General features: G+C 41.3%; 3 protein-coding genes across 6 annotated transcripts; 2 read left to right on the top strand and 1 right to left on the bottom strand.

The window, feature by feature from the left end:
• Nucleotides 1-9,167: 9,167 nt before the first annotated feature.
• Nucleotides 9,168-21,197, bottom strand: knl1 (kinetochore scaffold 1). Its single transcript, XM_030110812.1, has 30 exons — nt 21,180-21,197; nt 19,886-19,925; nt 19,700-19,736; nt 19,554-19,613; nt 19,370-19,452; nt 19,226-19,281; nt 19,124-19,145; nt 18,956-18,999; nt 18,828-18,880; nt 17,987-18,695; nt 17,229-17,266; nt 16,510-17,086; nt 16,310-16,359; nt 13,837-16,143; nt 13,419-13,536; nt 13,268-13,326; nt 13,075-13,173; nt 12,841-12,956; nt 11,984-12,074; nt 11,722-11,838; nt 11,554-11,641; nt 11,368-11,430; nt 11,241-11,280; nt 11,035-11,139; nt 10,838-10,938; nt 10,649-10,714; nt 10,382-10,491; nt 10,173-10,294; nt 9,957-10,082; nt 9,168-9,649 (listed from the first exon to the last, which is right to left on the bottom strand). The coding sequence occupies exons 2-30, from the start codon at nt 19,909-19,911 to the stop codon at nt 9,553-9,555; spliced, it is 5,580 nt and encodes a 1,859-aa protein (XP_029966672.1). The 5' UTR covers nt 19,912-19,925; nt 21,180-21,197; the 3' UTR covers nt 9,168-9,552.
• On the top strand, nt 20,701-22,829 carry knstrn (kinetochore localized astrin (SPAG5) binding protein). 2 transcript variants are annotated; one of them, XM_030110675.1, is made up of 9 exons: nt 20,701-20,776; nt 21,039-21,074; nt 21,168-21,291; nt 21,495-21,524; nt 21,616-21,715; nt 21,836-21,950; nt 22,052-22,110; nt 22,247-22,321; nt 22,430-22,829. In XM_030110675.1, the coding sequence occupies exons 2-9, from the start codon at nt 21,053-21,055 to the stop codon at nt 22,556-22,558; spliced, it is 654 nt and encodes a 217-aa protein (XP_029966535.1). In that variant the 5' UTR covers nt 20,701-20,776; nt 21,039-21,052; the 3' UTR covers nt 22,559-22,829. The 2 variants fall into 2 exon arrangements, with proteins under 2 accessions (XP_029966535.1, XP_029966534.1); XM_030110674.1 differs by having other exon boundaries at nt 20,720-20,776; nt 21,005-21,074.
• A 523-nt stretch (nt 22,830-23,352) lies between these two features.
• On the top strand, nt 23,353-25,407 carry mtif3 (mitochondrial translational initiation factor 3). 3 transcript variants are annotated; one of them, XM_030110670.1, is made up of 4 exons: nt 23,353-23,412; nt 23,972-24,431; nt 24,668-24,819; nt 24,931-25,407. In XM_030110670.1, exons 2-4 carry the CDS (start codon nt 23,975-23,977, stop codon nt 25,165-25,167), a joined length of 846 nt encoding a protein of 281 aa, XP_029966530.1. In that variant the 5' UTR covers nt 23,353-23,412; nt 23,972-23,974; the 3' UTR covers nt 25,168-25,407. The 3 variants fall into 3 exon arrangements, with proteins under 3 accessions (XP_029966530.1, XP_029966532.1, XP_029966533.1); XM_030110672.1 differs by having other exon boundaries at nt 23,372-23,511; XM_030110673.1 differs by lacking the exon at nt 23,353-23,412 and adding an exon at nt 23,571-23,807.
• The last annotated feature ends 71 nt before the right edge of the window (nt 25,408-25,478 follow it).

The raw sequence follows: 25,478 nt of genomic DNA on the forward strand, positions 1-25,478 counted from the left end.
AAGTACCCACATCCAGAGTCAAGAAAATAGAAGAAGAAGAAAAAAAACACACCAAAAGGATGATGTAGTCTCCCGTCATTGTGCTTTGTTGTTTCCGCTGTGCTGTGATTAGTTCAAGGAAGTCAACAATCGCAGGTCAAACAGAGTTGACATGACTATTACTAACAGTCCCAGATGAGTCCTGTATTATTCATAAACTCCTGCTGGCCCTGTGTGAGTGCATGTGTGTGTGTGTGTGTGTGTGTGTGTGTGTGTGTGTGTGTGTGTGTGTATATATATATATTTCTATTTTCTTATTGTATATGCGCTGGAGCATTCACGCAGTCTACTGGAAGGCCGGTTTGGAGTGACCCTTTCGGGAGCACGTTCAAACTACTCATACAGTTTCTCGGAAGGTGAAACATGGAGAAGTCCCATCCTCGCCGTGCTGAGTAATGAATGCGAGACGGGTGTGGGAGCCCTTTCTCACCGGAGCTGCCTTGAAGGGTGAGGCCGCATGATGTCACCGTCTCACATCAATAACAGCCTTATAATGGAAAACAATCTGCAGAGCTCCAATCTCGATGGGGCTGACTTCCTCCAACAAATGAGCCCCCGTCCACCGCCCACTACACAAGGACAGGACGTAACACTTTTGCAAACTGATTTACATCTAAATAAATACGGGGGGTCCTAGACGAAACAATGCGCAGAACCAAAAGAGGAACTTTCTGCTGGGCAAGTTCAATTTATATTGCCCGATCCGGCCAAGCTGCAGGCCACGATAAGACGGGAGGGACGGCTGAGTTAAAGCACTGAAAAGGAGCAGCCCTCCTCCAGTTTGCTGCTACACTCAGAAATCAGAATGAAATCACACAGTGGCGTGGAAAAGCAGAACAATTAATGAACATCAGCAATGCTGGTGCAGATTTGTGTTCTGTCAAAATGTGAGGAATGGACTGTGGAAGTCTGAAATGTTTAGGATAATCACCATCAAACAAAGTGAAGTAAGTCTGTAAAGTGATTTTCACTTCCTGGAGATAGATCAGTTTCATTTACTCTTTATTTTTGAAGTCCTGCCATCATGTTGCAGATCAGTCACTTGCTCTCTCCAACAATCAAAGTGAATTGCTAAGTACTGGCACATGTCATTGTTTTACGGTATTTACACTCTGCTAAAAAGGCTCAAGCAATCCACCTGAATAAAAATCAGTCTGTTATTAAATAGCCGTTATTTCGGAAGCTTTGTATGCTTGAAAATTCAATTCAAATGTTCGTCCCCTCTGAGGCCTCAGCTAAACATCATCCTGCGGAGATGCTTCCAACTGTCTTATCAGCTCCTCGGGCAGATCCTGAGGCACCCATAACGTGTTAATCCCGTCCTTCCAAGAACATGTGGGTGCAGGGCCCGTGCAGTCACGACCAATAACGGCCTGCAGGCGCCTGACGCAGCCCAGACTTCACCGGACTTAGTGCAACGACAAACCTGGAGCCTCCTGAGGCCACAAAAACGAACTTCCAGTCTGTCTTTCACTGTACCTCACTCAGTAATTTTCACTTCTACTTAACTTTACCGTGGTTTGTTGCATCATTCCAAGCCAACAGCGTGCGTTTCAGTTTGAACCCAATAATGTATTCATGATTGTTTATGACTTATCATGTTGTTAAAGTTTTTTTTTTTGTATAAACGAGGTATATAACCCTCCCGTGGTCTATCCATAGCATAGTTTATCAGTAAGGGTCAAGCAGGGATTTAGGCCAGGGCCTCGGGGAATGCACTTAGCCAAGGTGGCTGCTGCGCCTCTGTTAGCGGGCGCAAGGTGTGGGTCAAGATGGCCGCTATCCGCCCAGCCAGCAGTCTGGACCTTCAGCCGCCACTGGCCCTGTCCAGGAGACGCTCCTAAATCCTCCCGTGCTAGTTGACATTTCAAAATAGCGTCACATGTCAGAAGGGCGCTTGATAAGGCCGCACAGAAATGTGCACTTTGTGTGGTCGAGGTGTGTGAAGAGTCGGCGGCGAGGACAGAAAGATGTGAGGGTGACGTGACCCACAGCAGCTGACCAGACATTAGAAACATTTAATAAGCCTTTTCATTGAAATCAGCTCAAATGATCACTATTAAACACTATATAATCATTTCGTCGATTTCATTGCTCGCGATCATTTTGTACAATTAGAAGCGTTTTGATGTATTTCAGCTCTTTGTTTTTCATGTTTCGCTAAATTGCTGTCGGCAAGCAACGTCGTCCGCTGTGTACCACAGAGCAGCAGACACACTATAAGCAAAACGTGTAGATCAAGGAAATTCATTAAAAGTAATTAGTTAATCTACTGTGTTAAAAGTAAACAAGCACAGGTTTTGAAATGTACACAAATCATGGTCAAAAAACAAAATTCTCACAATTTACTGGTCCATTTTACATCTTGCTTTTTTCTTTCTGTGACAGCTTTTCATCAGTTTCAGAAGGATTTAACCGAGTACAAACTGGCAAACTCTTCAAATGAACTTTCAAATATAATTGTCTTTCATTTGTTATAAATAAATTTTTATCTAATACTATTTTAATTAGAACATTGATAAAGGTTAATAAAAACAAAATAAAAAATTATACTTATGGAGGAAAGGGCAAAAAACATATAGTGTGGTTTTATGAAGAAGACTGTGTATTGAACAAAAATATACACAGAACAAAAGTAATAATGCAATATTTTTGTTACGGCTTCCATTCATGAGCTGAACTCAAAGATCTAATACTTTTTTATGCACACAAGCATGTTTCCCTCAAATATTCCCTAATTTGTCTAAATCTGTATTAGTGAGCGCTTTCTCCTTTGCCGAGCTGATCCCTCCTCCTCACAGGTGTGGCGGATCAAGAGGCTGATTAGACAGCAGGATTGTTGCACAGGTGCGTCTGTTGCCTCGTTGGTCCACTCCTCTTCTATAGCTGTGCCAATTTTCTGGATATTAGCGGGAACTGGAACAAGCTGTGCTATACACCAATCCAGAGCATCCCTAACATGCGCAGTGAGCACGCTGGTTCAGCTCATGTTAAATTGGAGCATAAACAAGAGTGTTGTGTTTATGTTTTTGTTTAGTTTTTATACCTGTAACTAACAACAGGCGCCAGGCAAGACCTCAGATACTCCAGTTCAGTCTAGATTGAATTCCTGTTTCTTAAGGGGAAATTTCCTTCCTCCTGCTCTTGAAAGCCTAATTCTCGGGTCCATTGTAACGACACGCCCGCTCTGTCAGGGCTCTATATTTTTAGGAATATCTATCATTGTTGTGTTCGTTTGTTGCCGCCTCCACCTCTCCTACAATCTTTTCAGTTTACTGAGGTTACTGGGAAGATTATGCAAGTCTAGGATCAGCCTCAGATGAGATTTTTTTTTCTTTTTTTTTTTGACATCCATTCATATGATATCAAAGATACTTCAATGAATTCATATTCAATTCAGTTTAATTTAATTTTTGCCCCCATTCACCAAACTGAGCCTCAGCTGCAGGCAGGTCACAGACCTCCTATGGAAAGGCAGCAACGTGTTCCTCAGCATAGAGTTTAGTTTGGAGAGCATCCTCTATACAGCCACCCCACTACGTCCATCCCTACAACTATTATGGAACCTTTCCATCAGTTTGTGGACACAGTCTTTTATCAGTTGTGTGCACAGTGGTGCAGTGATTAGCTCTCTTATCTCAGACCGAGGAGGTCGTGAGAATGAATCCAGGCGATGCCTTTCTGTGTGGAGTTCCATGTTCTTCCTGTACAAGTTCAGAGTTTTTCCAGTAACTCTGTTTCCCCCCCCCCCCAACAGTCCAAAAATGGAATCATTAGTGACCCTAATTTGTAAGTCTGAATGTGAGTCAGTGTGATTGTCCGTGTCTGTGTTTGCCCTCTGATGGACCTTTGACCTGTCTATGGTGTAACCTGCCTTCATCTACTGGTCGCTGGTATCGGCTCCAGCGTCAGACGACCTCAAAGCAGATAAAGCGGTATCGAAAATCAATGCAGCGACTGAAACGTCGAGCTTTATATCCCCTTTTCTCTCAATGCAGCACAATACTCATAGAGAATATTTATGTTAATTCTCACTGCTCCTCTGCGCTGGACGGTTCTTGTGAAGCTTGATACTGTGGGACAGCTGCCGCTGCTCCTCGGTCCCCCCTGCTGAGAGGGAGCCTATTTTAACAAGCCAGACCTATTGTCTTTTACCAAGAATGAGCGGAGAATGTGGCAACTCGGTGGGTCGCTCCGTCTTTATTTGTGTTGGTGATTGGGGTGAGGGGCAAGACGTGGCCGTGTCCCTGTCATTGGTGTCACCATGGGAGCACATGCCATCGGAGCTAATTACCTGCCTGGAAACACCGATTAAGACGCCCTCCAATCCCCTCCTGAACAATAGACCCCCGGTTCTATAGAGGGTCTCTGGTAAGCAGCACAGGATGAGATTGGCACAAATACTGGCATTTCAGTTGACCTGCACGGAAGAATTTCCTCCTGTTTTGCACGCAAAATCCCAAATATTGAGGAATCTGTCACTTCTACAGAAAACCTCAGCTGAAGCCAGAGACTGCTCAAAGCTTCTCAAGTAAAACATTTAATGCACAGTGCAAATGCTGTAAATATCACTGTGTATTGTTTTAAGTGACCACAATTCAATTAACACTGGGAATTGTTTGGGCTGAAACTGCATTGTTGTGTGGGAAATTGTTGGAATCACAGAATGTGCTGTATGTTTCCATCTATAGGTCCAGAGCTGCTGTGAACAATGGAGCGAAATGAATGTGTCAAGAGAGGGGAATTGTTGTATTGTAATGTCCGCTGCCCTCCTCCCTGCACATCTGTGAGCAGTAGTTTCACAAAGCAGGAGCATTTCATCAAGATCATTTGTATTTGTGTGTGTGTGTGTGTGTGTAGGTGAATGTGTGTGCGTCCTGGAAATTCCCTGCTAGCCATTTGACTGCTTTCAAATTCAAAAATAGAGGAGTCAGATAAAACTTTACTATGAATAGGATGGGTTGAAAGACAGAGAAGTAATTTCCAAAAGGGGATGACTGAAGTATGCTTTCTTCTTTCTATATCACAGCACTGACACAGAAATATAAACAGGTACACACACTCATAAAGAAAAAGGATGTAATGTTCCAAACTGGTCATTGTGTGCACTCAGATGGGTTTTTGATGGATGGTAAAAGCTCTTTCTCTACAATGACAGTTGAATAAAAATAGGAAATGTGGATTACAAATCATGCATGATTTCAGATTAAATTATGCATGCAAAACCAAAACCATGAGCAAAGCCTAAAGTAATGCATAAGGGGGGGGGGGGGGGGGTAACACTGACATATGCTTGACATACAGTCATCTGTCCTGCTCCACCTTGAGATAGCTGGAGGTCAGAGCCAATACCAGCTGATAGACGTTGAAGGCAGGATACACCCTGAACAGATCACCAGTTCATCACAAAGCAAACAGCGTGTCAGACAGGCACACATGCACGGGGAGGGAGAACATGCAAACTCTTAGGTATATAAGTTGGATATTTTCTCTGTGAGGCGAGAGTGTTCACCAGTCAAAGCTGGTCAGTGCAGCTCACTGTGTTCGATTAAAAATGAAGACATGATGTTTGAAAATGAGACATTTTCAAATGCTAAAGGATGATTTGAATATTCCTCACAGTTCACCATGAATTCGCCAAACTTAAAGTTGAAATGATTTTCTTTTTGCATGACTTTTACTCATTTATGACAATGAATATTATACTATATACTAGAATTTTGTACCTACAGCTAGAAATATAACTACCTTTAGCGTCTCAGACATGCCCGTCATTTGTCTCTCAGTGTGAGGAATCCGTGGCAGATGGCGATAATTTAGCTAAGACACAAACAAAACCCTCAGTACAGTTTTCCATCATCTAATGCCAATTGCGTTAGCTCCAACCTGCCTTCTTCCTGGTGTCAGTGGAGGACACTGATGAGGTTACTAAGCTGAAATACTGCTGCTGGATCAGAGGATAAACAGATTTGAAGCAGGTCGTCCGAGGCCAAATGCTCCACTTTACAGAATTAGGCTTTCTCAGCGGTGACAGTGTGTTGCCACCTAATTTCATCTGAATCACAATAAAGAAAAACAAGCTCCGTCACACATTTTCTGTCACTGAACCGTATACAAATACCTCTTAAGTGCAGTTTGATTGTTTCCCTTCTGTTTGAGGATTTGTTGGGCTCCTCTCTTTCCGGTCCAGTCAGCGTCGTGTAATTAACACAGCCCAGACCACTGATGTGTAAATTTTTCTATCAAGAGCTTTAATCATCTGTCAGCTTCTCAATTTGCTTCACCACAACAGTGGTCTCTAATTTACACCGCATTTTCTATTGGTTAAACACTGACACCGCAGTGCAGAAGGAGATAATTGCTGAGGAGAAAAATCTCCATTAAGCCCGTTTCGTGATGAGTGATTATCATGCTGGAAAACTGAAGAAAGAGCTTGTTATCCCCCTTTCTCTATGATTAGACTATTTACTACTCATATGTGCATTGCATAAAATTATTGAATTGATTTATCAATTTATATTTAACAATGAATCTTGACAAACCAACACTTCTCTTCTGACTGCACCTTCTGGAAATGATCATTTAACACAAGTACTGGAAACCCACTTGTTTTAAATTGTTTTATATTTTCTCTGTAAGACACTTTTTTCAAGGAATGCAAGCGCAAAGGAAACCGATCTGGTTATAGAACATTTTTAGAGCTCACTGCACGATACTGATTTTCTTCTTTTTTGATACCATCCAGAGAGATATCAAATTAGCTGAGATTAAATGGAGCATAAGTCATTTCAACAATATTAATGTATAGATGTTACTGTAGCTGGACTTAATTCTAATGATTATATATTATATATGTACATGCAGATTACACTAATGCAATTTATTTTAATTCAAATAAACACCAACCATAGATCAGTCAAATTTTGTCTAGACATTTTAGCCTACACAGAAAACATGAGCATCCTTTCTGTTTTTAGCTAAACAGATAGATAGCCAGACAGACAAAAACAGGAAGACTGACAACTGACACTAAGAATAAATACAACACTAACATTGAAAAGCCTCCTGAGGTTCATTGTACTGTAAAGTGTCTGTTTGTCACACACAATCAAAATTAGAAAAAAACCCAACAAAACTGTACTTTTCAGTGTTGCATGACAATCTGATGAATAAATCACTCGAATAATGAAAATCCTTCGACTGATCGATTCAAATCAAATTACGCTGACCCCCGAGGGGGTGAGGAGACCCAACCGCTGCCGCCCTCTATTTGGTTTGACAGCAGCCGTTGTTCGGGGAGGAGGAAGGGAGGAACCAGTCCCCCCTGATGGCTCACTCGAGGGTGACGGTTTGGAAAGTCCACTTTGACCTTTGACGTCGCTGCCTCCCCCCACCCCCTCCCCCACACCCCCATCCCGGAGCTCGTCTCTGGCCGACTGACCTTTCAGATGAACTCCGGACACTGTCCATGTCAGTCACGCTTTGACTGTTTCGACCACAGAGACAGCAGTAAGATCATGACAATGTTCACTTCCTCTGTTTGTTTTTGCAGCCAAAAAAAAAAAAAAGGAAGAGTCCGTCTTCAGTTTAGGTTGTTCCATTTAACAAATCCACCTGCTCTTTAGTCACAACTGAAAAGTAGAATTTAAATATGCAGATGGTATACATGCTCTTCTGTTTTCAGTCTAATTGAAGACAAGGCTGATCATAGAGTTGCAGTGTGAGGATAGAGAAAACACTCTTTGACCTGTATATAGTTATTGGTTTACATCATGCTACAGAACCACAGCACCCTCCGAAGCTTCACTTCAGCACAGCAGCACACGTCAGGGCTCCATCCATCCATCCATCCATCCATCCATCTTCTTTATCACACTCAGGATTCTGCAGTAGCTGGAGTTCAACCCCACTGTCTGTTCCACTGCACACAGGCCAGCATGAACAGAACACCCAGTCACACACACACTGAGAGGGAGAACATGCAAACTCCACACAGCCAGCGCCACCAAGCCCAGACTCGAACTGGGGCAAAGTGTTTAACACTTCACAACCATGCAGCCTGAGACTGAACTGTTAGATTAAACTGGTTTTTAATTATTCAGAATGAAGGGCAAATATGTGAAATTTAGACTTTGTCATTCAGTTTATTTTCTTTTCCAGTGATGGAGAGAAGAAAAGGTATTTTTACATTTTATACTCAATGTTCAGATTTCTGACAATATATGAAAATATGCCTGATTTGTGCATTAACACCTTGTTTAATTGAAAACTGAGACAAAAAAAAAAAACAAAAAAAAAAACAAAGAAAAGAATCCAGGTGGGAAAAAGCATTTAATTTACTTCTCGTGTTACTGCTGTGCGCCTTCTGAAGCTCTCTAGCGCCCCCCAGCGGACGCTGCTGCACAGGCTTCGCGTGAGGCTTCAGTTCATTTATTTTCTTCACCATCTACAAGTGCATCAGACATGCTGTCTGACTTGGCAAAATGTTTAAACACGTTGTTGCTGCCGATATTCAGTGAAGCATAAAGAAAAAGTGACACTGTATTACTGTGGATTTCAAAACTCCAGAAACACGACAAAAACACTGCTTGATGTTCAGATGTTTCTCAAAAACATTCATCAGTATTTTCAATGATTCTTGTAATAAATGCCACTTCCCTTATTTAGTGTTTGCTTTCGAGGAAGCAACACAGTAGAAAGTGGAACTTCATTATGTGTCTCAGAAATCAAGGAAACTATTTTGTGTCTAAATTTTCTACAACTACGACCAATCAAAGTGTGTTTCAGCTGTCTTCTGTTTGTCAGATTATACTTTCACAACTGGCAGCGGGCAGCCAAATTCATCCTGAGGCTTCATTAGGGCCCTCAATTTGGCACAAACTTGTGTCAAAGATTTTCTTTCGCTATTTAAATCACAAGACTGAAAATACTGATTTCAGAGAAACTGATTCCTGAGGTCACATTTAAAAACAGAAGACAATGATGAATTATCCCCAAAAGCTTCCACTGTGTGGTAAAAGCATTAAAGAAAAAAATATGGAATAAAGAAATGTTATACTCTGAAGACGTTTTCAACAAAATGCAGAAAAAGCCATTTAGTTCAAAATCAACATTTATTTTAAAGCCCATAGCCTTCTAATTATACCAATACAAGTTTTAGATGAAACATTTCAGTTCCTAATGAAACTGTTATAAAACGCATAAAGTGAAAAGATATTTACATGTTGATTAACTGCACAAAGCCAAAAAAACTGTTTAACATTCACCATTTAAAGACCAATCAGGAAACTGAAAAATTTAGGGTTGTTCAAGGATGAGATGCATTTCACTTTTTTTTATTTTTCTTTTTAAAGGAATATTTTGGTGTTAAAATTGTTGAGTCTGAAGACAGAAAGCTGAAAATCACTGAAATCGATTTAAATTCATCTGTTTTTATAACTAAAAGTAAAGAACTTAACATATATACAAGACTTATAATGTACAAGACAATGAACATGTGAAATCCTGCTGGTCCTAACAGAGCAGGGTGTCGTGGATCTTCTTGGCGATCTTGGTCAGGAGGTTCTTGGTCGGAGTGCAGGATGAGACGATCTCCTCAATCTGGCTCATTCTGCAAAAACATTCAAACAATTCTCATAGATTAGGCATCGGCTCTTCACTTCGCAGATTTATTGGTCTGAATGAAAATATTTTGCTGCTTTCATGCGTCATTTTGATCATTCTGGCTGCGTCAGTGCATTTCTTATTTAATCATTTTCAATATAACAAATGTTAGTGGTGAAGGGATTTTTGTTAACTCCTGAATGAGTCTTGGGTATGTCCAATACATTGTTGAAGAAGATTTAACGACTCAAGAGTGGAGTACATTTGAACCCGTTTGGGTTTTTTTATGTGAGTCATGTTTGAATCCTACTCACGTTGTGCTGCCGATCCTGTTTTTGAAGCTCTCCACTTGCAGGACACAGAGGCGGTTGCTCAAGCTGACAGCGAAGACCACTTCAAATTTGGAGCATTTCCTGAGGCTGCTGAAGACGATGGAGATTCTGGAAGGACGACATTCGGCAATTCGTTTCAGTCTCTTATCAAACGTCGTCAATTGCTTGAAAGTCAGAAAGAAATGTTGGAAATCTGACCGAGTGTCGCTGCAGCTGAGGCGGAGGATGTCAAACGGCAGACTTCCCCACAGCTTCAGCCTCCGACACTCCTCTCCCAGCAGGCGGCAGCGGCTCACCACCAGGCTGACGGCGTGGAGCAGCTGAAAACCAACAGCCATCCAGACACTTCACTTCAAAGCTTAGAGGGAACATCGGCACGTCTTCGGCTCTCGGTCGGCGAAACAAACCTTTGGAACGTGCCGACTTGTCGGAAATTTCTCCGCCCAGGCAGGCTCTGCCTCCACGAACTGAGAGACCAGCTTATGAACGAGGCGGGCGTGGCACTGCGACTTCTCGTCTGAGCAGAAAACGCAAGGATGCTTTCAAATCGAGACCAACAGGTGGCAACAGACAGCAGGTATACGCAAAAACAGCTCAATTAATAAATGACAGTCAAAAGGGAAAACTGTCAGGAAATTAGAAATTAATCAAATTGAATAAAGCCGTTTTCTCACCATCGAGCTCGAAGTTGAAACGGATTTGTGTTATTTTACGTTCAGATTCACTGTCCGCAAGGTTTCCTTGAAAAGAGAGACAGAAAGGACAAAGTAGAAGATGTCAAAGCTGTCCTCTTCTCCTCATTGAAAATAGTATTAATGGATTTGGGGGACACTGCTATCACCACTACTGACATAAACTCTTACCATCAGACTTTTCAAAGGTCAGCTGTAAACTCATGGTCTCGTGGAGGAAAGTGTAGACTGTGCCGTCGTCCCTTTTCTCTTTCAACTTCCATTCATTCAGGCTGAGGTGAAGAAAAAGGACAAGAGGTGATCAGCTCAGTGATTCCCTGCATAACGTTCATCTGAAGACATGAAACCAAATGGAAACAGGGACTGACATGTCCAGCATGTCCATGTGGCTCTCCAGGCTTTGGATCTCAGAATTCAGCCGCTTCAGTTTACTTGAGTTCTGCTTCTTCTGCAGTTCCAGTTCAGAGATTTGTCTGCGACAAACAAAATACACCAAAAAGATTTTAGAAAACAGAACGTAAGAAGTCTGCTCAACAACCCGATGGAAGAAGTTACAATTAAAAACAAAACTTGCCTCTCATTATCGTCCATAGTTTCAGAGGCTTTCTTCATTTCTGAAAAAAACAAAAACAAAACAAAATTAGCAATAAAAAAGTGTTTAATTTGATAAAATACCAGGATAAACCTCTCTCATATCTTACCTTCCAGCAGTGACTTCATGCTTGGTTTGCTGTCAAAGCCGTTCTCCTCAACTCCAGCAAGTTCTTATCAACAGAAAACAGAGTCAGGATCAAACCTCTGGCTCTAGTTGTCTGACATGTTGCTCTGTCTTACTTTGATTCATTCACACAAAAACAGTCAAAGAAATGTATTTGTTGTTGCCAAACCTGTTTGTAACTCATGAATGCAGTCATCAAGACTTTTCAACATCTCATCAGCTTTCTCAATTGTTCCTCTCAATTTCTGCTGCTCCTCCTAGAAAAACAAAAAGTAAAGTAAATATCACTCAACACTTATTGTGACCCACACAGTCAACTCTCTGTGAATGTTCCCACCTTAAGAGCATGAAGAAGCTTGAAATACAGGACTTCCTTCATCTCATGACACTGAACTTTGCTTGTTTTCCTGAAGAAGTTATTTCTCTCCTTCAGTTTAACGCCAAACGATTTCAGCTGTCGAACAAAAGAAAAGATGTTCGGTATGCTACATTGTTATTTCTGAAGGCAGTATTAGGAACCAATATTTCTAAATAGCAAATCGAAAGAAAAAAAGAAAAGGAAAGTAAAAAAGGTGAAAAAAAAAAATTAATTTTAGTACCTCTTTGTCTGAGCAACGTCTCATTTCCTCCCACAGTGGGTTGTTAACAGCCTTCAGAGGTTTGTCGAGATCTTCCATCCGAACCTTCAACCTAGAGGAGACATACGATTTGCTTTAACTTTTATTTCCACCAGCAGCATTTCAGAAGCAGAACAGTCGTGATGTAATGTCGTCATAGACTGAAATTCGACCTTTTGTCAACAATCGAAAGCAGTGGTGCTCTCCATCTGATCGGTCAAATGGGCTGAGATATACAGCATGAATGCATCATGCAGAGAAACAGAATTCATTTCAGTTGAATCATTCTGTGAGGTGTAGAATGAATGTTGAAATCGAGACGATATTGCATCTTCCATATAAACCAGATTTTCCATCTAGTCATCACACTTTTTCCACAAGTCGTTTGGCTAATCGTGTATTATATGAAGAAGTGACTTTAATATGAAAATGCCCTCTGAAACAACTAGATGACATTGTAAAAGAGAATGTTTCTGCAGTTCCACTGCAAAACTCCAACAGCACAAGCTAAATGTCAATCAAGAGAAAACAGAACACAGCAGTGTCAACTAAGAGAGTTCACAGTGGGTGAAAAGCAGAGAAATCTGTTACAAGGAGTAACCAATTCATAGTTTGTCCTTAAACACAAGAAAATGGCCAAACAGTGAATTTTAAAGTTTTAAAAATGTAAATACATTTTTTTCCCAGCAAAACTTGGAAGCCATTGGAAGTTGCACCAGACTATTTTTTTTCCCTTTTCCAGCTCGTAGTACCAGGACCAGGTGGAGAGTGTGTGTGTGTGTGTGTGTGTGTATATACGTATATACAGTAGCTAAAAATGTAGCCAGAAGCATAAGTACCTCTCCACCTGATCGGTGAGGTTTCGGACATCTGTCTCATAGACCATCTGCTTCGGATGACTGATGTGTCTATTTCTTAACAAATCCATTGCTGTGACTTCATTTTCTGACAAAATCTGTTGGGGAAAAAAGGCATGAAAAAGATGATTAAAGATTAAGTAAAAAAAAAAAAAACAAATTATTTTTTTTTTATTTTACATTTCTTTCAGTTACTCTGAATAAGAATGAACTAACCCTGCCAGGACAGACACTTTGTCGAGGATTATGGATGACAAAGTCAATGTTGAAGAGTTTGAAGAACTCCAAGACTGTAATGGAGCCATCTTCAAGTTTCTGCAATGAAAAAAAATGAGGGCGGTGAAAAATAAGCCACACAAATATCAGATTTCTAGGTTGCAAATGAAAGATCTACACAAAATCAACAAACCATCTGCACGTCACTGGCGTAGTCTTCAAACTGGGATTCCAACATGCTTTGTTTATAAGCTGGAGAAAGTAATGAACAGAATCTTAAACACTGCATTAAGTAAATGCAGATCTGAAAAGGACTCACCCAGTTTGAAATCATGAGAACTTACTGGACTCAAACGTGGCTTCACATCTCATGTTGGCTGTGTTACTGCAGATGGACGATTCCGTGGTCTGTGTTCTTATTGTTGGGGCTGTGACGATACTGTCGCAGTCTACCACATCAGACTGGAGTACCGGAGGTATTATAAATGAAGGGGAGAGCAAAAAGGAGAATGACTTTAAATACAACACGCAAATGAAACAGGAAAATTTATTTTAAAATGAAAGTCCTATTGTACTAAACTGATGTTTTACTTCAGCAGTCGACTGCAAAAACATTTCAGTGGTTAAATTGTCTAATACACTCTAAATGCAGTGGAAGTTTCTGTTTTCATTTACAAATAAACCTTAAAAAAAGCTTTAAAGGGTACGAGTGACAGTAATGGACAGGAAATTTTTTTTACACAGAACCAAAATTTCACCTACCTTCTCAGTGGGATCGCTGGAAGTTTTCATTCTCTTCTCGTTGTCCATGATGTTTCCATCCTCTGGAAAAGGCCTCTTTTGTCTCTGCACTGGACTCACGAAGTCCTCTACAAACACGTCATCCTCCAGTGGGGTCTTACTGAAATCCAACTCTTCAATGGAACTTTTTCGTTCAGAGGCTTTCTCAAAGTCCTCATCCAGTGTTTCCGATATGTCTTCGTAGCTTCCCAGCTCTTCATCGAAAATATCACTCACATCATTGTCGAAGTTGCTCAAGCGATTGGGAACATTAGCCTCGACTGCTCTTGGACGTTCTTCTGCCAGTTTCCCCTGATTTGAATCATCAGGTTTGCTTCTTCGGGGTAACTTCGGCTGAAAGCCCCCCACTGAAAGTCTTGACATGAGCTGTTTCGTCTTCAAGCTGAAGGCAGCTGTGGCCGTAGAAGCCGCGTCTTCTTCTGCTGTTGCAAGACACTGATCCTGTGCAATATCTTCGGTCCGTACCCGGTTGAGTTCCGGCTCCACTGCGCCAGATGGGAGTTCATCTTCTGGATTTTTGTCCTGTGAGGGTAAAGGCACTGAGCAGCCATCTGTGGCTACGGGATCAGGAGCTGTATTGATCAAGGTGTTTAGGCAGCGCACTTTTGACATGAGATCGGCCAGACTTCTTCGTCTAGACTCCCTTGAGTTCGAAATATCAGCATCTTGGCTCACTGCACTCGGTGAGCTGGCGATGTTCTGGATTATAGGACAAGTTCTGCTACATGGATCAGATTCTCTCATAGTTTCCTTTCCACTTGAGTCGGGAGAACCTGGCAGATTAGCGACTGCCACATTGTTGGTGCAGGGTGCGCCCGGTGCTTCACTCCTTATTAGCGACGTCTTTATGGTCTTTGAATGTTCAAACTCTTTATTTTGTGTCAAAGGAATGCATTGTGGGGATTCATTTGCAAATGTCTGCTCCATAATGCAGCCTGTTTGAGCTTCAGTCAAATCCATGTTTGCGCTGACTTCAGCGCAATCCGTCAAGATTTCAGTTGCAGATTTTTCCATCACACCAGCACATAAAGCTGGACGTTCCAGCTCAGCATTTACATCCGGTTTCGCCATTTGAGACTGGGAATCCTTCATATCGGTGCTTTCTTGAGTGAACGGATCGTCAGTGGCCTCTGCTTTCGACGATTCTCCTTCTAAAACACAGACTGATCTGTCTCTGTGAGGGACGCCGGTGTCACTTTCATCCTTTTTAACAGTGCTAGGAATATTCACGTTTTTGTGCACGTGTGAAACATTTTGGTGTGGCGGAAATCCCTCAAAAGATGAATTACTGGCAATATTGACCGTGAGGCACTGGGTCATATCCATGCCGGCGTCACATGCAGATAACCTTGCTGTCTTTTCCTTTAACACAGGTAGAGTATCTACACTTTGAAGCGGTGGTTGGAAACCAGAGTCAATGCTCACAGTGTGACTTTTGGTCACATCCATAGCGGCATCATCCGCAGTGAACCGCACTGTTTTTTCTCCACTGTTGTGCAGAAGATCCACGTTTTGTGATTGCCTTTTGAAATCAGTGGTGATGCCCACAACGTGACTTCTTGTCTCGTCTTTAGCCGCATCATCAGTGGCGAGCCTGACTGGTATTTCTTCCCTTGTTGAGACAAAGGGCACATTCTGCTGTGACTGCCAATTATAATCTGCTACAATATTCACGGTGTGGCTTTTTGTCATATCCACAGTTGCGTCGTCTGCAGAGAACCTCACTGTTTTCTCTCCACTGTTCTGCAGATGATCCACACTTTGTGACCGTCTTCTGAAATCAGGGGCAACATCCACAACGTGACTTCTTTCTTCATCCACAGCGGCACGGTCATTAGCAAGGCTCACCGATTCTTCTCCACTTGTAGAAGCAAATTCTACTTTCTGGTGTGGCTGCATATCGCAAACGGAGGAAATGTTTACAGTTTGACTTCTTGTGATATCCATAACTGCTTCATCATCATCATGGGTAAATCTCACAGTTTTTTCTCCAGATGCAGGCAGAAACTCTACATTTTGTGATTTTTTTTCAATATCAATTGCAATATTTACAGTGCAACTTTGGGTCAGATCCATAGCTGCATCATCGGCACAGAACCTCACTGTTTTCTCGCCATATACGGGTAAGAAGATCTCATTTAGGTGTGACTGTTGATGCCCTAATCTGTGAATATTGACGGTGTGGCTTTGCGTGAAATCCATGCAGGCATCTTCAGCAGTGAACCTCACTGTTTTCTCTTTGTGGTCAAAATCAGCATCACAATTGACCTGAAAGAACGTCCATTAAAGAAAGCAATCAACTTTTTGAAATGATAAATTCCTAATACAATATGAATAGTTGATTAGCTTTAAACTGTAAGAATGTTTTAACAAAGAGCAAAGACAAAATTGATATTAAATCACTGAAAGACAAAAACCGATGGTCGATGCTCACCTGCTGTATTTCCATTGTCTTCAAAGAAGTCTTGTATGGGATCTCCACACCTTAAAAAATAGAAAACGTGTTGATTTCTGTACAATTAGTTCATTCTGAAGTTTTGCTTATCATTGCGTTTTGTCTGTTTTGTTTCATTTTTCACAAGTTTGTGATCTATAGTTTAGGAGAAAAAATAAAAGGTTTTGTTGTTTTCATACCTTTACAGTCAGGTAGGCCAGCGGTTTCCCTTCTCTGCTGATAGGGAGTCAATGTATCCTTTAAGTCACCATGTTTTGAGGGCGTGGCTCCAGTGGAAAATGTATGCTGCAGATGAGCCACTGTGTCTGGCATGGAGGAGCTGATCTGAGCTTCTGTGATATCCATGCTCACTTCGCCTCCCGAAACGCTTCGTCCTCGGAGTTCCGTCATATTCACGCCAGCATCTTTGGGACGGGTTGTACTTCCACTGAATGACCTTCCAAAGCTTCTGCTTTGATTTAGGGGTTCGTTTTCTTTGTCAGCATGAACCTTTAGTGTCTTTGGAAGGGAGAGAGAGCCGTTTGTGTTGACCGTCGGTGTTGCTCTGGTCGTCACAGGGATACTGGCAGGCTCCCTTGAGTGGCTCACAGGAACATTTTTCAATCCTGGATTCCGCGTATCTGCAGACATTGGCTCAGGAGCTACTGAACCCCTGTCAATGTGCACTGTGTGGCTTTGGGTCAGGTCCATAAACATGTCATCTGCAGCGAACAGCACAGTTTTCTCTCTGTATTCCTCTTTTGGGTCGGCGCTGACCTGAAAAAGCAAAGCACACTCAAATAAATGAAAATGGAGTTAATCGAAAAGCATTTTAACATATTGTAAACTATGGAAATTAACAATGTCCTAAAACAAAGTACTTTATTAAAGAGAAAGATGAAATGATTCTAAAACGTACCTTATGCTGTGTCTGAGGAGTGTCATGCAGAGACTTGGCTAAAATTGGAGAATCAAAAATGACAAACGGTTTATCACTTAAAACTGTAGATGGGAAACAATACATGTATCAAAATTAGGGCTGTCAAAAGATTAATTTTTTAAATTGTCATTAGTTGCAGGATTTTCAGTGAATCGTGATTAATTGTGCTTTCAACTGCATGTTTAAAACTCTGCTGTTTTGCATTTCAAGTCAGTTTTCAGGCCACAGGGTAAACCATTCATCAACACAGACAAAGAACTTTTGACCTTGTCGGACCTTCGTTCAAAATAAAGTGTTATGTAGACCAACTTAATGCAATGTCCACGTTAATAAGGTTTCCAAACGGGAAGAAAAAAAGAAAAAAAGAAAACGTAACTATGCAATTAAAAAAAACCTTTGACAGCCCACATGACCAGCTCGTCATCAAGCTCTGCAGAAGCCTGATAACAATCCTGATCATTTGAATCAGGTGTGTCGGAAGAGGGAAACATCCAAAATATGCGGGATAGTGTTCCCCGAGGACCAGGGTTGGGAAACCCTGATCTAGTTAACTATGAACAGGCGGGATACAACCTGGACAGGCTTAACTGTTTAACTGAGGAAACAGACAACCACACACACTCACTATCACACCTGGCACATTTCAGAGTCAACAACTAACCTCAAATGCACTTTTTTTTTTTTTTGATTGAGGGAAGCTGTAGAACTGAGTGACAACACACACACCCATATCATACCTGTAGAGGCAGATAATCCCACAGATTTCCTGTTCTGCTGCTGCTGACTGGCCTTCGTGTTCTCCGATGTCTGTGACGCTCTTCTGTCAGAGTTTGCGTACATATCTTGAGAGGGAAAAAGCCACTGAAAGGGATCCACATCATCGTCGCCTCTCTGAGCTTCAGGAGCCTCATCTTCTGGACAGAGTACGGCCGATAACAGTCCAGACTTGCTGGCGTTATGAAGCGGCTTCCCGATCGCAGCAGGTACAAATGGTGGAGCTTGATTTTCTTTATCAACATCAAGTCTTCTTGTTTGGGTTACAGGCCTGTTTTTATCTTCTGAGGATGGTCCAAGAGGAGGTGTCGCTCTGGTGATAGCAGAATTCACGCCGGGGCCAGCTGGTTTAGAGAGACTAGCAAGGAACTTTTCAGACTCAGGATCCAGCCATTGTAGAGACGCTGATACATTTTTCTTCTCAACACTTAAGTCCAGCTTTCTTCCAGGGAACAGCGAGCTGCCTGACACACTTGCAGACAGTGAATTAACTGGGAAGATGCTTTTTTTGTCCAAAGCAGTGGGTAAGACATTTTGAAAGGAACAGTCTTCAAGTACATCTGCGCCTGTGGAAATGTTTATAGTTTGACTTTGAGTCATGTCCATAGACGCTTCATGTGCAGAAAACATGACTGTCCTCTCCCCAAAGTCATCGCCTGTGTCGAAGTTGACCTAGTGAAGACAAACAACTGTCAATTAAAAGTCTCTAAATATGTTTTCAATCCTCTCTGACAAGTATGAAGTATTGTAAAAAGGGTTAGGGCCAAAATATTCAACACAAGAAAAAACCAAGATAAAACTCACCTTATCCTTTAGTTGATAATCATGTAGCGGAGCATTCAACAGGCTCTCCATACCTAAAACGTATGACCTAAATTTAGCATCAGCAATCACATGAGACAATTAAATGTTAAAAGCTAGAATATCCTTACCAGCTATTTTTTGACCTCCATCCCCATTGACACCTGTCTGGCCCCTGGTAAAATGAAAATAGTACATCTGTTCAGATGAATCTCAACAATGAACATCAGGTAAGTGTTGAATGATTAAATAAAAACTGCAGATTAAATGGTAGAGATTTAATGCTCATGCAAACGTACCTATTCAGTGTGGGGCATCCAGCTGTAAAATGCAAAAAACAAAGATTAAAAAGCGGCCTGAAATTGTAAAAGGTGACGTGCACATTAGTCTTTTTCACATACTTGTTGCAGTTAACTCTTGAAAAGGATTTCGGGCAGGTGATGTATTTTTTGCATCCCTATAAAAAACAAACAAAAAAAAGAAATAAACATTCAGTCAAAATGGAAACAGTAAGATGAAGTTTTGTTTTCCCTCTGAAAACTAACTTAGAAAACAGCAGAACATCATTGGCAGGAGCAAAGCTGACTCTTCTTGAATTCCTCTTCTCTCCTGGTTTGGCACATTCAACCTTTACAGAATAAAAACAAACTGTTAATTAAATAGCCGGTCATCAATGTTACCACAGTCAAGTGAAAATCCTCATCAACTAAATAATTCAGACTGCATTACCACATTTTCTTGTTGCTCTTGGTCTGGAAATCTGGCTGATTTCCGGGGAGCTTTCAAAATCTAAAAGTCAGAATTAACAAAATTTAAAGTCATTTGTTCACTTGTGAGAAATAACATACTTATTCTGTAACACAAATGCCAGTTACCGATGATATGCGTCGCTTGGAGAATCCACTCTTCTCACTGTAATGTGGAGCATAAATCAGTATTCAGTGAAATGTATATGCAGTTGGAAGGTTGTCAATGAAATGCAATGTGAGGGTTAGTCACAGCCACAGATGTAAGAAACACATCGAATTAACATAATTACACATCGTGCTCATTTTACTTACACATTCTTCACTGGATCAGGCTCCATCTTTGCCTCTTTGCCTGACAGAATATGAAAACAATGTTAAAAAAAATCATAATAATTCATAATAAAAGTTAAGCTGTGAAATATGTCTGTTTTGTGACTGCACGTCCAGCTGATCATAGGCTTGTTTTCAAGCATCTTGCACGAGAGCCCACGTCCAAAGCTTATTTACCTTTGGTACAACCACAACGAGTTCACACATTCATTGATTCGCATACATTCTACACATCATAAACACCTCAAACAACTGCTTACATTTCAGTGTAATATTAGTTGCTGGGTTATTTTCTGCTTCTTTGAGTCTTTATTTTGTTTTAGAAAATTGGCGTAGATAGAAACGTAGACTTTTGTGTTCATGCTAGTTAGCTCGCCATGCAATAATTAGCGACACTGAAAGAACACCAATATAAATAAACGGAGCTTACCTTACACTTGCAGCGGGCTGTTTCTCCTCTTTTCTTTTATGACGGATACATTTGTCGGCTCCTCACTGGCTACAGGTATAGATATATTTTGTATGGTTTATATTGAGCGGACAGTATGAAGCTAACGTCAACGAGCCTGGACGTCTCGAGTTTTGAATTTAACCGCTCCCGCGCATGCGCACTGGCTTTATGACTTTATCAAGCCCCTCGCGCGACTAATCGTTTACAAACAATATCACAACCTATGATTTTCATAACTGTTTCATGGAGATTACACGGAATAAGTAAATATATGCTTCTTTAAAGCTAGAAGCTACGCTAAAAGTGTTATATAGGAAGGAAATTACGTCTTCAAACCGGATGTGATGTTGGAGGGCGGGACATTTTAAATTTCTTGTGATTCAGTTTAGACTGTTGACAAATTTCATCAATATTCCTTCAAGGTAAGTAAAGCAAGTCCAGATGGCACAGATTAGTATTTTATGTTATGTTATGCACCGATCTTCAGCTAAGAGTAACCTTACAAGCCGAAGTGTTTCTTAGAGTGCTGCTCTCCGTTCAAACTGTCAGTTTCGGAGTGTTTAGCTTTTATTTTAAAGCGGAGAACGTGCTTGGTGTCCTTATTATAGAATATTATCAACATCTTTCTGCTTTCTCTGTTGCCCTGGAAGGATATTCACCTTAACTACTTTCGTCCTTATCAAGTTTCTAGAATCGCCATGACTTCAAAAATACCAAAAGGTGAGTCGATGTGTTTTTTCCTCGTAGCCCATTATTATTCAGTATGTACAGAAAAGCTGTGATTATATTCAACACGTGTATTTCTCCTCCCAGGTCTTCACTTACCTCCCGAAACGAAGAGAATTGATCATAAAGTGGAATCCAAAGCACCTGCTGCCCCAGCGGCTGTCCACAAATCAGATGGCATCCTGAAACACACAAAAGAAAATGTACCAAGGTATTAAAGAACTATATAATAATTTAGAAAAAAATCCCCTCATCCATTTGGGTATCTGCCACTGAGGCATGGAGGCACAAAACATGATTTTGCTAAAACAAATGTATGGGATTAATCAATACTGGCAGCATGAGCTAACAGATATCCTCTCTTGAAGAGAATTTCCCTCCCAGGTTCATGTCTGTAACTTCTCTCTCTTTTAGGAAGAATGTAGCATCAAAGGTCTACAAAGGGTGAGCGCTTTTGGATAATGTCCCATATCCATACCGATGTTTGTCATTCACGTATTTATAGTAAATCTACAGCGTTATTTAATTTTTCCAGAGTGTCCACCAGGTATGGGCAACAGGCAGAGCTGAAGGAGCAAAACCAGCATTTGACTGCTGCCAATGAAGAGCTGCAAGGCAACCTGTCTGAAATGCAGGTAAAACAATCACTCAGAACCTCTATTGTTAAGTTTTTCAGACACGCCATGTCTGTTATCGGCTATGTTTACACGGGGTTCTTGTATTTATTTGCCATACCCTTTATTTTCATTTTACAGCATAGAGTAGAAGAGCTGGAGCGACAGTTCAGTGAGCTTGAAAAGGAGAACGTGGACATTAAGAAGAACCTTAAAGACTGCCATGTGCTCCTTGTTGCTGCCCAAATAGACCCAGGTAACAATAAATCCAAAAGTATTTTAGAAATTAATTCCATATGCTTTTGCTTTATGTTTTGTACCATATCACTTGATTAAATTAGATCTCTTGAATTTTAGTGTCAGGAGAGACGGTTGGAGAAACTCAACGACAAGCAGAAGACCGACAGGAAGCGATGGTATGCTTTCAAATTTCGGTCTACTTGCTTTATATCAAAAAATTACGCTCTTTCGAAGTGATGCCGTTAACTACAAGCTTAGTTAGTTAATGTCACAAAATCACAGAAGTGAATAAAATGATCTGCTACTTTTCAGAGTGTCTCCAAAGATCTGCTGAATGAGTTAAAGGCCTTTGGTGAGGTTGCGTCGCAGCAGCGTGCTCAGCTGGAGGTGGGTCAAACTGCATCTCATCTTTTTACTGTCTGAAATAACGCCACTGATTTTTTTTTTTTTTTTTTTTAATTTGGAATTCACATTTTTTATTCTGTAAACTTTTAGGAAATCCAGACAACAATGGCGGATCTCATGAAAGCTCGAGGGCACATGATGCAAGAGAGGGAGAACTTTTCCCAGCAGGCAGCTGAGATAACCGAAGCTTTAAAAGAAGCAGAAGCTCTCCTGATGTAACATGTTCAATATTTCTTAACTTAAAACTATTAAAGATTTGTATGTATTGATGCATATTGTGTTTTAATGTGGCTGAATCTGAACACAGGATTTCTCTCTTCGTATTCCTGAATCCTTAATTTGTGTAGTTCTGCTTGCACGGACTGTACATTTACAGATGAACACAATTTTCTTGAGTTCTTTTGTTGGAAAATCATTTTGTCTGCTTTGCAAGACATATTTGTCTGATTCTGAATATGATTTTTATCACAACACAAGGTAAGTCATTAAAAGCACAACATTTATAAAATGTCTTTTTTTTCCCAAAATGAAAGTTGTATCTTATCTTTCAACTAATTATTGCAGAAATACTTTGGTGAAACTTGTACTTTGAAGAATGCTTTATTTGTCACACACCTGATATACAGTATTAGTGGGATGAGTCTGTTGCTGAAGGATCTCCTGCTGCTGATCGGAACATCATGGAGGGGACAAGAGATATTGTTCACAGTGAACCTCAGTTTGGACCAGATCGTCCTCATATGAAACACAAAGTCCATATCTGAAATAAGCAATTGCCAGGTTTGTAGGTTTGAATCCCACTGCTGGCTTGTCACCTCTGCAGCTCCCTGAGCTACTAAAGTATGATTTGTTTATTCAAGTTCTTGCTGAAATGCTGCTGCTTTTAGCACTATGTGTTTGTCAAATATAATCCTCATATTTAGTTTGATGATTAGTACAAGTTTGAGACGAGTAGAATAATATGACCAGAGGGGGGCAGTAGAGCAACGTGAAAGACGCAGCGTGCACGGCGACGAAGAAGAAGAAGGCGGAAGAAGAGCCGCAGTCACCCTGCAGCACGACTTTGGTCTCCAGTAAGTAAACAAGCACAACAGCTGACGACCAGAAGAGTTTAGCAGTGGAGATCAGCTTGCATCTTTAGCCTCTTCTGTCCTCGGCGATGTCTGTTACTCGTGAGCTTCAGTTTTAGTGTTGTAATCGGAGAACACGAGGAAGACAACATGTCCACAGCGGCAGCTGCAGACTCCCCCAACAGGTCCCGTGAAGGGGTTCAGCTGTTTCCATCACATTCAGACTGCTTTGTGCATTGAAAACATAAATCAGTAGAAACATTTAGTTATACGTTAGCTTTTATAATCAGGCTGGGATGACTTGCTTGTAAAACAAAAGGACGATGCATCTATGAATGGATACTGAGGTGTCAAGTTAACATCCACATTAATGTGAAAGATGGTGTTTTTCGTTTTTGGTAAGTAAGGAATGTGTAAAATTTCTGAATTGAAGCTGGTCCAAAATTGTATTATCTTCTTGTTCATGCACTGATCAAGTTGGACTGTACACTCACTGATTGCTTATGAATAATGATTTCAAAATAAACTGAAATACCTCTATCTCACTTTTGACTTTGTCTAGGATATGTCTGCAGGATGTGTGAGGTGGATGCTGAGCCAAGCAGTGAGAAGCGTGTGTGGCGTCAACCTTGTTTACAGGGCATCAGCATCAAGGTTTCGAATATGCATGGAAAGACAGAACATTGCCGCTGCGTCCTGGAGATGGTCTAATTTCTCAACAGAAGTATCTGACACAGAACACACACCTGAGCCGAAGAAAAAAAAGGCAGCTCTCCGAACTAATGTCCCAATTGGCAGTGTGGGCCGTAAGATCCCCCACCGTCAAATCCAGGTGATAAGTGAGGATGGGGAGGACCTGGGCACACTGCACCGTGCAGACGTAGTGAGAATCATGGATGAAAAGGGTCTGAAACTGGTGCTGCTTCATGAAAAGAAAGACCCTCCAGTTTACCAGCTGATGAGCGGCAAACAGATCCACGAGGAGCAGCTGAAACAGCGAGAGAAAAAGAAAGCAAAAGCAGGTAAATGTGATATTCAGGCAGTTTTATGCAGCAGTCTTTGTGTATACCTGCAGCTTGTGTATGTATGAAGATTCAATAAATCTTCAGTGTAATATCATGTTTTCCAGATATCATCAGAAATGCAACCGCATAATATGTTTATATATGAACACATTTTGCTGCTTCGCCTTGTTACTCTTCTGCCAAAGTCATTTCTTCCTTTCATACTTAAATCTCAGAATGTTTCCCTTCCACAGCTCAGGTGCAGGTGAAGGAACTCACCTTTTCAGCGGGCATTGCGTCTCATGACCTCGCCACCAAGCTGAAACAGGCGGAGAGCTGGCTGGAGAAGAAACATCACGTCAGGATTACTCTGCGGTCTGCGCATGGGGACGCCAACGCCAGCCCGGTGAGGAAAAGCACTCAGAAAACCATAGTATACCATAGTGAGGAAAAAAGCGATGATCCTTTTCACTCCCTTGAAAATATCTTGGGAAAACAAATTTTTTTCTTTCCACAGGTCACCGCTCTGGAGCAAATGGTGGAACAAATGGAAGTGATGTTGGGATTCATCTCCAAACCGCAAGCCATACGTGACGGCCGGGCAGCCATGTGCATCCTCCGCCCGCCTTCAGCCAAAGAACTGCAGCAAATGAAGCAGGCCGGAAAGCCTCCGTCCGCTGACGCCACTGCATCTCAGAGCAAGACGTCCTCTGTTAGCAGCACAGACACAACAGAACAGTCGCCTCAGCCGTGATGGGGAGGGAATTGCAACTTTTCTTTTTAACAGAGCGGTGCTTAAATGTCCCGGTCTGCTGCTGGAGTGAGACTGTGAGCGATGTGTAACGAGAGGTGATGAACAAACTGCTGGAACAACCCTTCACACACAGGATCAGAGACCAGAGGGGGCGTGGCGACTGTGCTCCAAAGACTGCAAAACAGCAAATGTTTTTGGTGGTTTCCCTCTTACATGCAAATAATAAAGGTTGATAAAGTTTTCTGTGTCTGATTATAATAAAAAATAGAGGATTCTCTTGTAAAATGGTGCTTCTAGATGCAGAGGCGGAA

The sequence above is a fragment of the Salarias fasciatus genome, chromosome 15 (assembly GCF_902148845.1).
Source record: "Salarias fasciatus chromosome 15, fSalaFa1.1, whole genome shotgun sequence".
Taxonomy (NCBI): domain Eukaryota; kingdom Metazoa; phylum Chordata; class Actinopteri; order Blenniiformes; family Blenniidae; genus Salarias; species Salarias fasciatus.

Coding starts and splice junctions, on each gene's coding strand:
- knl1 (XM_030110812.1), bottom strand. CDS start 19,911: ATGGAGCCTGATCCAGTGAAGAATGT. Junction 19,737..19,885: donor CCTGATCCAGTGAAGAATGT/GTAAGTAAAATG, acceptor TCCACATTACAG/TGAGAAGAGTGGATTCTCCA. Junction 16,360..16,509: donor TGGCCTACCTGACTGTAAAG/GTATGAAAACAA, acceptor CTATTTTTTAAG/GTGTGGAGATCCCATACAAG.
- knstrn (XM_030110675.1), top strand. CDS start 21,053: ATGACTTCAAAAATACCAAAAG. Junction 21,292..21,494: donor ACAAAAGAAAATGTACCAAG/GTATTAAAGAAC, acceptor TCTCTCTTTTAG/GAAGAATGTAGCATCAAAGG. Junction 22,111..22,246: donor AAGACCGACAGGAAGCGATG/GTATGCTTTCAA, acceptor GCTACTTTTCAG/AGTGTCTCCAAAGATCTGCT.
- mtif3 (XM_030110670.1), top strand. CDS start 23,975: ATGTCTGCAGGATGTGTGAGGTGGATGCTGAGCCAAGCAGTGAGAAGC. Junction 24,432..24,667: donor GAAAAAGAAAGCAAAAGCAG/GTAAATGTGATA, acceptor TCCCTTCCACAG/CTCAGGTGCAGGTGAAGGAA. Junction 24,820..24,930: donor GGGACGCCAACGCCAGCCCG/GTGAGGAAAAGC, acceptor TTCTTTCCACAG/GTCACCGCTCTGGAGCAAAT.